The sequence below is a fragment of the Lolium rigidum genome, chromosome 3 (assembly GCF_022539505.1).
Source record: "Lolium rigidum isolate FL_2022 chromosome 3, APGP_CSIRO_Lrig_0.1, whole genome shotgun sequence".
NCBI classification, from domain to species: domain Eukaryota; kingdom Viridiplantae; phylum Streptophyta; class Magnoliopsida; order Poales; family Poaceae; genus Lolium; species Lolium rigidum.
This window is the reverse complement of record NC_061510.1, coordinates 155,844,782-155,856,215: the sequence shown is the minus strand read 5'-3', so window position 1 is coordinate 155,856,215 and position 11,434 is coordinate 155,844,782. Positions and strand designations below refer to the sequence as shown.

At 43.7% G+C, this 11,434-nt stretch overlaps 2 protein-coding genes across 2 annotated transcripts; one reads left to right on the top strand and one right to left on the bottom strand.

The window, feature by feature from the left end:
* Positions 1-1,462: 1,462 nt before the first annotated feature.
* LOC124702546 (probable serine incorporator) lies at positions 1,463-5,543 on the bottom strand. The gene is made up of 6 exons (XM_047234698.1): positions 5,218-5,543; positions 4,202-4,441; positions 3,100-3,211; positions 2,837-3,011; positions 2,017-2,257; positions 1,463-1,933 (listed from the first exon to the last, which is right to left on the bottom strand). The coding sequence occupies exons 1-6, from the start codon at positions 5,399-5,401 to the stop codon at positions 1,641-1,643; spliced, it is 1,245 nt and encodes a 414-aa protein (XP_047090654.1). The 5' UTR covers positions 5,402-5,543; the 3' UTR covers positions 1,463-1,640.
* Positions 5,544-9,771: 4,228 nt separating this feature from the next.
* On the top strand, positions 9,772-10,878 carry LOC124698466 (zinc finger BED domain-containing protein RICESLEEPER 1-like). The gene is made up of 2 exons (XM_047230951.1): positions 9,772-10,530; positions 10,625-10,878. The coding sequence occupies exons 1-2, from the start codon at positions 9,790-9,792 to the stop codon at positions 10,688-10,690; spliced, it is 807 nt and encodes a 268-aa protein (XP_047086907.1). The 5' UTR covers positions 9,772-9,789; the 3' UTR covers positions 10,691-10,878.
* The last annotated feature ends 556 nt before the right edge of the window (positions 10,879-11,434 follow it).

Sequence of the window (11,434 nt, the reverse complement as noted above, 5' to 3'; positions counted from 1 at the left end):
GTCGGTGAACTCCTTCCATGGATACCATCACGACTTAGTGACCAGAGCCGAGAGGCGGCGCCGACCTCTCCCAAATGGTACGACTCTTTCTTCCATAATCTGCGCCTACATTGTGTTCGATGAAATGATTCCGCTTCCTTTGGCTAGTTTGATAGTGCCATGGAGGTTTACCGGAGGAACTCGGATGGGCATAAGTCGTTCGCGTTGATGCATTGCTATACCAAGCTCAAAGGGAACGAGAAATGGCGCGCCTGTCGCTGTCCAAGGGGAAGGACACCATTGATCTGGACGCGCCGCTGGCAACGTCGGCGGGGCGTCCTACTGGCAACAAGGCTGCCAAGGCCGCCTTGGCCGACGCCGCGTCGTGTGAGAAGACGCAGGCGTCGATCACGAAATGCCTCGCGGACGTCTCCTCGACCTTTCTCTCCCGCGACAAAAAGACCGACGAAAGGTGGGCGGAGCTGCTCAAGAGGCAAGAGGAGAAGTTGGAGCTCAAGAAACGCAGGTACGACATGTCCCTGCTGAGAGCGTCGATAGAGGGAATGTCTCCCCGGACGCGGGCGGCGCACAACTTCTTCAAAGGCCAGATCCTCGACGACATCGAAACCAAAATGGCGGCGGCCGACACTGCAGCCCAGGAAGCGGCAGCGGCAGCAACCGCGGAGCAAGAGCCGGCTGACGCGTCTTCGACTGCTACACCATCGTCGGCCTATGCGACGGCGGCGGAGCAGACGGAGCATGCACAACACCAGGCAGATCGCGATGAGGTCATCGTGATCGACAGGCCTGCGTCGACTCAGGATACGTCACCGTCAGCCAACCTCTTCTTCTAATTTAGCATGCACTATGGTCTGTAATATGATCGCGCGTCCAGTATTTTGATCGCCGCTACTCTGATCACGACGATTCGGCGGGAACGATCTCTTTTGAATGCAACAATTTGAATTTCTGATTGGGGGTGGCGTTTGGGGGACACGGCTGGGGAGCGACGTCCCCCAAAGGCGGCACGAACAAAACACGTCCCCCAAACGCTCAATCCGGCGCGATTTGGGGGACGCTTTGTGAGATGCTCTAACTCCTTCGCTCCTCCGACAACGACTACAGGTTGAGAAATATGGCGATGTGCCATCATCAAGCCAGCACATGCAACTGCTTCTACCTCCTCCGCACTACCACACTTGTAATTCTTCCACGCTGCCAGCCTCAGGCCATTTGACACAGGCAACAACAGGCCACATAGTTTTTACAGGAGGCGTGAACAGAAGCGTGACTTCACTCATATGCTACAATATAGTTTGTGCAGGCTCTTCAGCAATAACACCCTGTCCTGGGCTGGTATGTTCCCTCTTCAGCAAATAAAATATGCAAAGCTGGATGCCCCAAAACATTTCATTCAGATAATATCCACTTTGCATGCATCATGATAGTGACCAATGTTAACTTCAAATTATCACTTGTCGTGTAACTTCAAAATATTACTTGCCATATACTGATTTCACAATTCCAACCTAGTATATACTTTTGAAGACAACAAGCGTGGTGGACATATACACACACTCTTTCCAAAGGTTAACACTTTACATTCATGAATAACATGCAAGAACTATAACGGACATGCTCACGATGGTACAACAGCTTGATCATGAGAAATCCCGGTCAGGAAAGAGCAGCGGAGCTACCAGGGTCCAGATGTACAGTGCTGCGGTAGACCACTCTGTGCATATGCGCACCCAGACGGTCGTCCATCCGACATCCATCAGCTCCGACTTCTCAGAAGCCACACTCATCCAGCCTGTAAGCAGCATGCCCGAGTACATGCTCGCGAGGGCAAAGATAAGGTGGAAGAAGGTATAAGAATAGCTCACGGGGCGCGCTTCGCCACCGGCCTTGCCCTCCTCCACATTAGTGTCACCAAGTAAAGGATTTTTGGCACCTATTGCATTGTCAAGCAACATGATTGCCAGTGTGAAACAAGCACGAGGGCAGTAGGTATTTCATATATTTGTACATTCTTACCAGATCTAGGAGACGATGGTGGCGAAAGGAAAGTAGTGGAAGATCCCGCGCGAACGGCGGAGTACACTACAGAGAGCACAGTAGTGAGCATCCCAAGTATAAGGGAGCTCATTGAGACCTGCTTAGAGTGCCTGTGAAGCCCGTTGCAGGCATAGTCATCTGGTTCACTGGACAGACCAGTATAACACAAGTATGCACTGTAAACAGAAATGATAGAAGCGGGCATAACACTTCCATTGACCTGGAAAAGGGAATGGTATAACATATGAACAGAATGTTAATCAATATTTTTTCAGGTAAGAACAAGAAACTGAATGAATTCAGCATCATATGTACTAAGCACGATTCAACATCTGTTAGATGAATGTGCAAGATATGCAAAAAAAAATATCTCTGATAACATTCAAGAGCAATTGACAAACTAACCTACGTGCAAAAGGAATAACAGTGATATGCTAGTATGTGGTCATGCAAAGTCAAAAGGTCAAAATGTCCAAGTGCACCATAGACTTGATAAGTATTTTTCTTTTTGCAGGGGAGATTTGGTATGCAAAATCACAAAGAAATAGCTTTGACTCAATACGGAGAACCTACAGTTGGAAGCACATCTTGTGTTCAATGGGAGAAAAAATAGCAATTTCCACTTGTGCAATTTCATTGATTAGTATTAGTATTTGAGTTATTAAGCTAGAAAATAGTCACATCTAAATCCACTAATTTGTGTGTCACTCCCGCACCTAATTTTCATCCCAAACTCCACCAGTGAATATGTTCAGAAGGAAAGATACATATACTGAAATGGGTGAAAGTAGTATGTCACCTGGGGGTGAAGAGCAATTACTGCAAATGCAAAAGCAAGGATAATTGTCAACACAATAAAGAACACGTTGAGACCACAATCCTGACCAGAGGGATTGAACCACATGAAGAGCACTCCAGAGAAGGCAAACGTAGAGAGATAGCAAACCACAGTCACTACCAGCAAAGCTATTTCCCTGAACATTATATGAGATGACAGAATCAGTGAAAGGAACAACACAAGCTTGGGTTCAAGAATTACTAGCTGATACGTAGCGCCCTCACCACTTTTTCTCATCCTTCTCAACCCACGAGTCATTCCAATTATTTGTGAAGTCCAAAAGCATCACGACTTGAACCAGAAGGAACAAGCCAGATCCAAATTTTGACAGTATCTCTGCAATGATGAATCTTAGAGTTAGACGAAACCATTAGCTAACTAAAACAAACAAGCCTCTTTGATTTTGACATAAATCTGGTATGCATCAAAGTGGCATGTCGTTATATTAAGTTATCAATGTAAGTTCAGTCGATGGTAAAATTATCAAATGAAAGAGAGAAATTTTAGATATCTACATGCAGTATCGCATGCACCTAGTTCCGCCGAACCTGTGTACTAAGGAAGTTCTCCAAAAATTAGTGGATGTAGGGCATGCTAACCCTATTTAGGAGATTTCTGATTGGATACAGTCATACTATCTAAGGTAAAGTCGATCCAAAATACTATCTTAGGTAAAGACGTAGCAATAGCACATGTGAGCTGGTTTTGGGATAGAAATTTAACCTATTTTGCCCAAACCACCAGTCATACTATCTGAAGTAAATATATTCCTATAGAACATGTGAGCCGGTTTCTGGAAATAAATTTATCCCTATTTACCCTGATCCGCCACTAAGGCCAGTAAGAGACATTCAATGGTAACCAAAAATTGCTGGTCCACAGCCTAAAAAGATCCCCATTATACGGAACTATGCAATAAACAAAGCTCTCAACTTTGGAAATTCCTATGGGCAACTTGCAACTCTTGAAATAGCTTCACAAGCATAACTGAATCTTCACCCACAACAGAATTTTCATCACATAAAGCCTCTAAAGTTCGAGTTTATTCTTGCCAGGTTGGAACTACTTCTTTGTATCTAGAGAAAAAACCCAACCAACAAACTGATCCACTAAGGGGAAATGCACGCACATCAACAGAAACGGGAGAAAGCATGAACAAGATTAACATTGCTATGCAAATAAACTTAACAATACTCCCTCCGATTCATATTAATTGACTTCAATATGGATGTATCTAGACACATTTTAGTTCTAGATACATCCATATTAGAGTCAATTAATATGAACCGGAGGGAGTATAAGAAATGAACAGCAAAAGGAGCTTACCATAAATAGTAACGACGACATTGGGGACAAAGAACATAAGAATAACGAGAACAGCCCAGACAGCAAACTTTGCAATCCACCCACCATGGTGCCATGCGTCTCGCTGATCATTCTGGTCTTTGACACCAATCATCGTGAGAGCAAATGTTGCAAAAAACAAGAAATTGCCCAAGCTGACACGAAGAACAGCGTTCATTTGAAACCATTCTTCTGGTGGTGTTTGATCAAACGTATTTATCCCTAGAGTTCAGTACATATCAGACTTTAGACATCATTCAAGTGAAAATCACGTCACAAAAGAAACAAAATTCATGGGACAACTGATTTTTATAGACTTCATTTTGTCCTGTGACCGATAATTCCTTCAATTTTAAGTACGAAGGAAACCAGTGGAAAGGAAGGAAACCAGTATTACCAAAAACTAACAAACATAAGTTTCACATGCCAAATTATGGTACTTATAACTTTATAAGAACACATATCATCTCTACACTTCAGCACAGTTGACACAACCAGATGTTCTAAAGAAAACATTTTTTTACCTCGATTACAAATACTACCTAGTATTAAGCGTACACGTATCTGGCCTTGAATTTCAAAATCCAGTAATGACAATGCTACCTTATCTCCGTCACAAAATATATTTAATTCAAATAGTAACTCCACTTTCTATGTTTGTACAATTCTGCAAAAAGGAACAGTATCAGTATTAACTATATATGGGCATCGCCATCCCCAGTTTCCTCTAATTTGACATGTTATTCACATAGGTGCCTGCGTAAGAAAGCGAAATGGATAAACCAGAGCAGTAATTGGCAGGCATCCCAAAATTCCCCAAACCATAATCAACCAAACAACCAATCACTCCAAAAATTTCAGCACGATCTAGCACGCTATGTTGCAACTACCGAGTATCAGAGAAACCGGATACTAATCGCGACAAGATCGGTCTCAGCTAAAAACTTGCTAAAATCAGGAGGAATTAGGATCGCTGGAGAGCGGCATCAGGTACGTACAGGGGACCTGCTGGAGGAGAGGCGCGGCGAACTGGCGGAGGAGGAAGGAGAGGATGAGGGAAGCGGCGAAAAGGCCGCAGTAGGCGAGGCGGGCTGAGCGGCGGGTGATGGACGCCGCCGCCGACGTGCAGAGGTTGCAGGCGCAGCCCGCGCAGGCGGACGCTAGGCACGACGCGCACCACATCTCCGGCCTCCCAAATCAACGGAACAAGATCCCCTCTTCCTAGCAGCGGCCGCTCCGCCTTCACTGAATGATGTGGATGAACGATGATAGTCTCTCTGTCATTTGTGACGCGTGTGCAGAGAAGGCAAAGGATAGTTTTGGTCAACGCATTGTTTCGTCAGGCTTATTAAGACCTAACAGTAGCTTAGAAGCAAAACAAAACTAAAAAGAGTAAGCAGCATCTAGTCAAATGTGCTAATCTGAAAGCAGTTCACCTCACGAGAATTTCTCGCTGCAGTGACGTGCTAATTTGGCTTTCGAAGATTTCCTTCCAAAGGTAACATTTTTAGCAATTATTTTAAATCAAAGGAAATACTCCTTCCGTTCATAAAAAAATCTCAACTTTATCAGTTGAGACACTTTTAATGAGAAAGAAATTTGCTAGCATCGTGTCATTTTTGTAACGAGAGGAAAACAAATCAAAGCCTAGCAAGCTTCTCTCCTCATTTCCATTTGCTCCCTCCCATTTTTAACTAATGAGCTACTTCCTCCGATTCATATTACCTGTCACTAGTATGAATGTACCTAGAACTAAAATATGTCTTAATACATCTATGTTAGTGGCAACAACTAATATGAATGGGAGGGAGTAGTTCAATTCTTTTGTTTTGAACAAAGGGTAGTTCAACTCCTAAATATTCATTATTTAACTAGCTAACTCGACTCGGTTTACTTAACGAGATCAAAACCTTAGCGTAGCTCTATATATAAACACTATAGTTGGTTCGACACGCCTGATAAGCTTGTTAAGAAACTGAACAATGTAATCAATTCTCTTTGGATGAACAATGCAATCATTAGGCTTCTTGCATAGCCCATGCATGATCTCTAACTCGAAGTGTTTGTCATATGTTTGTTCCTCGAGCTTGAGCTTGAAATATGACTCTAACGCCATTCACCGTAATAAGGAATTGCAGAACATTCATAAATTAGAAAGATGGTATGCTAAAATAAGAAATATGTGTAAGTCATCTCCTCATTATGTTGTTATTGTGCATTCATGTTGGAGTGTTGGAGTTTTTGTGTGTCCAAAGATGTAATTGGAGACAACAAAAAAATAGAGGGGACTGAAATATCTGGTTTCCGATAACCAGATTTTTTTTTGTTTTTTTTTTAGAACACAGTACAACGCAGACGCTCACAAACACGCACGTACAAACACCCCTATGAAAGCACGCACGCACACCCTACCCCTATGAGCACCTCCGAGGGACTGAGCCGACATATCTTGAGGTTGACGAAGTCACCATTGGCGCCTCGCTGTTGACGGGCACGTCACCTACCACTGAAAGCATAGCGCCGGTTAAATCCTGAAATAAATCCAGGTAAATGCAACACCCATGCCAAGTCTAGGACTTGAACCTGGGTGGGCTGGTTCCACCACAAGGGACCTAACCACCAGAGCCAAGCTCTGTTTGCCAGATTTTTTTTTTTGGTATTTTACCACTTGGGTTAATTTAATTAAACTTCGAGTTTCGAGTTTTCATACTCAAAAGAAATAGAGTAGCCACCACAACTTAAATTATAATGGTCTGGTGGTTAGGTTTCTTCTGGTGGAACTAGCTCACCCAGGTTTAAATCCTAGATTTAGCATGAGTTTTATTTATTTAGATTTATTTCAGGATTTAATCGGCGCTATTCTTTTAGTGGTAGGTAACGTGTCCGTTAAAATCTGTTAGCTAGTCTCTCGGAGGTGCTCATAGAGGTGGAATATGTGTGTGTGCTCCATAAGGATGAGCCTACGTGCGTATTTGTGAGTGGCCGTGTTATATTGTAGGTAGGACGTTTATTTTCAGCCAACAAATCGCGGGTTTGAAACCTCTTGAAAATAAATTTACGTCACTTATTTTTAGATAGCGAGAGTAGACGTAAAGGTCCTAAAAATTGGCAGATAGTACTTGACCTCTGCGAGCGAAGTTGAGACTTGAGGAGGCCTTTCAATCACGACGATGCTTTAACATGATATATTTGTACATATGAACTTTATTTGACCCTGTTTTAGAACTAGATATTCAAAATTCTATGAATTCTTTTGACCGGTAGTTGGAGGGGCATGAGACGAGAAAAGAAAAACCTGATTGGAGTAGCCCAGCCCACAAGGAAAAAAGAAGCATCCGGAGCTTGACCCATTGAGTTTTCATGGACGGTTAAGATTGGAATAAAGGAAGCTAATTATTTCTTGTGAGAAAATAAAGGTAGATTACACTACTAGTTGTGCATGTACATATTCCCGGCCGTCAGCACTAGCGCTGGACATAAAACTCGAAGCTCGACGAGTTTAATGAGCACTCGCTTGCTCGACTCGTTTGAACTCGGCTCGTTATCTTAACGAGCCGAGCTGAGCAACATTTTTTGCTCGTTAATCTTAATGAGCTAAACAATCGAGCACATATTGTTCGTGAGCTACTCGTTAAGATCGACAACAAAACATTGGCCCAGTATATTTCGTAGCCCATCTAAGATGAAGCCTGCCTAGGCAGACCAAAGGACTAAAGTGAGTCACAACCTTACGGAACGATACGTAGTCAACCCACCTAGTCGCCTCCTCTTCCTCGTTTTATCCAATTATCTCCTACTCTGTCTCCTCGTTCATCTCCCCATCTTGAATTCTTGATCCAATTAATGGCTACAGCGGTGGGGTGGCCTAGCTGCTCTTCTCCTACTGTATATATTCGTCGCTTCTCGTCTATGTTCTGCGGCTTCCGCCGTTCCCCCATGGTCCCTCGCCCTCGTCGCTTCTCGTCCGTGTTCCGCGTCGCAGCTCGTCGGTGCAATGGAAAAGCGGAAGCAGCTGGCCTCCAAGTCGAAGACAAACTCTGGTTCTGGTGCGCCGGCGCCGCTGCAGTCAGCGATTGTCTCGACGGCGGGAAAGCCTCCACGAGCTGAACCTGTGCGTGCACGTCGACCACCGACTAGTGATGTTCAAGCAGAGGGAGGGGAAATCATTGCTGTTGGTGATGAATCGGTGAGTTACAAAATAGATAGTATGAATCAATTCGTTATGCAGAAAGTGCTATACGTGCAGTTAGATAGTATGAATCAATTAGTTATGCAGAAAGCGCTACGTGCAGTTTATTGTTTGCCTCAAAATCCGATTAGTAGAATATGTGATGAATCATTACTCTAATCATGTTGTTTATTTTTTCACTTTTTAGGAAGATGAATGGATAGAGGTTGATGATGACTATCAAGCAATTGACGAGGCAGAGAAGATTGATATGGATGATGAAATGTCCGAGCCATCTCTTGGATTAGGTGATGGCCAAAATGACAATGAATTTGAAGAGGTCGGATCCATTGAGATGCCAAAGAAAGCAGGGAAAAGAAAAACCACACAAGCTGCTGATGGTAAGGCCAAAGTGAAGAGAACCAGAGCTAAGCGTTCAGAGTGTTGGAAGTATTTCAAAGAGGTCAAAGCTGTATCGAAGAAGAGGCCGGGTGAAGTTGTTAAAAAGGCGAAGTGCTTGCATTGTTTTGGCTTGTTTGCTTATGGTGGAGGGTCAACTACTAGTCTGAATAGGCATAAAGATGCTTGCCCAATCATACTGAACAAGAAAGCAAAACTTCTGCGTCAAGGTACAATTGGATTTGATCCCGAAAAGCCAGGTGCATCTCTTATAGTGAATAATGAATATGATCATGAGGAGTGTCGGAAGATAATAGCGAAGATGATAATTGTGCATGAGTATCCTTTTAGGATGGTAGAGCATGCTTGGTTTAATATCCTCATGAATTATATGAATGCATCATACAAGTTCATTGGTAGAAAAACTATTAGAGCTGAATGCATGAAGGTATATTTATCTGAAAAAGAAATTCTGAAGAAGCAACTCAGGTCTGTTGAGAGCATTAGTTTGACATGTGATTTATGGACTTCAAACCAGAATCTGTGCTACTTAGCTTTGGTTGCTCACTACATAGATGATGAATGGAATATGCAATCTCGTGTTCTGAATTTCATAGAGTTAGATCCACCACACTCAGGAAATATCATAGCTCAAGCAGTGTTTGAATGTTGCCAAGAATGGAAAATAGAAGATAAGATCATGACAATGACCATGGATAATGCTTCCTCGAATGATGTTGCTGCTACGAATTTGACGGGCCGTTTCAAAGCTAGGAAATCAGCAAAATTCATACCTAAGTACTTTCATGTTCGTTGTTGTGCACACATAATCAATTTGATTGTGAATGATGCTCAACAAGATCCTAATTACAAATGGCAGCCTACTGATCAAGAGTGGACACTATATGGAAGAATGCAACCAATCTTAAAAGCATTTGCTGAGGTGACCACTGTACTATCAGGTTCGAACTACCCTACTGCTAATATCTTTTATCCATACATCATGAATGTTAAGATTGCTGTGAACACCCATGCTGTGCAAAGTAATGATGAGAATTTGAAGGCGATGGGAAAGGCAATGCTTGACAAGTTTGATAAATACTGGGATAGCACTTATAGTGAGAATGTCAATGACAGCGGGAGAAACAAAAAAAAGGTGAAGAACAATGTTATGGTCATTGCAACCATTCTTGATCCTAGGTTTAAAATGAAGCTTGTTGACTACTGTTTTAAGCAGTTGTATGGCAGAGAGAAAGGCATGCGTGAGGCAGAAGACATCAAATCAGAGTTTTTTGATCTGTATGCTACCTATGAGGTAGAAAATCGACAGAAGGAGGCAGCCAACAGCAATGAACAAAGTGCAAGTTCTAGTAGGAATCAAGCTACATCTATGTCCACATTGAGTGGGTTTCAGTCATTCTTGGAGGAGACAAACACAGAGCCATGTCAGTCTGAATTGACTTGCTATCTTGAGGACAAAACTCATCCCATGGCTGATCGTAATTTCAAAATAGTCGATTGGTGGAGGCTGAATGCTCATAGGTATCCTGTTATTGCAAAGATAGCAAGAAAGTTCCTGACAGTACCAGCAACTAGTGTGTCTTCAGAGTCCACATTCTCTACAGGGGGTAGAGTTTTAGATGACTACCGCAGTTCCTTGCGCCCGAAAATGGTTGAGGCACTTATTTGTGCTGCTAGCTTCATAAAAGGATCAAAAGATAACTATATGAGGCCTACGATTCCTGTAAGTTTACTTGTCATTCTCTTGTCAGCCTTGAATCCTTGATCCTTTGTACACTAAAGTGAAAATTTTAACGCAATATCATTTATTTTTGCAGCAAGATGATAGTGATGATGATGTGGAATTCATACCATTTCCGGATTCTTCTGTGGGAAGCAATTAACGGAAGCCATCTTCATTTGACTTGCTCTTTTAATCTGTTGGAGACGTCATTTTATTCTTTGCCTATTGGAGACCTTTTTGTTATGTCTTAAGTACCGTAATGGTGTCTTCGTGATGTATCATGTTTGATGCTTGTCAGCGACTATTAAGTTTTTCCTGGGAATAAAGCTATGCATTTGTTAAGTTTAATTTATGTATTACACTAATTCTTATAATTAGCCAAAATGTTCTTATCGAGCAGCTCGCGAGCGCTCGCAAGCAGATAACGAACCGAGCCGAACAATGAGTTTAGCTCGTTAGTCATAACGAGCTTAACGATCCGAGCCTTAACGATCACGAGCCTAAACGATCCGAGCTTTAACGATTCGAGCTGCTCGATATTCCACCCCTAGTCAGCACCTCCATGCGGACGTGGCGGCCAGGTCGTAACCGTGCCAGCAGAGCACCAAGGCGCCGTCCCGCCGGACAACGCGGTAGCCCTCCACCGGTGCCCGCCTCACGATCCACTCGGCCTGCGCCGTCGCGAGATCACTGAGCGCCGCTGGCGCCCACCTAGCGCGCACCACCGTCTCTTTCCATGGCTCGCACCGGCTCCACCAAGACCGCACCGCCGCGTAGGCCCTCTCCCTAACGACGCCACGATCCACGCGTAGCATGGCGTCCTCGCCCGCGCTCACGGCGGCGGCCGCCTCGACGGATTCCGTCAGCACCGCGCAGGACTCCACGCTGCGCATCAGCGGCGCCA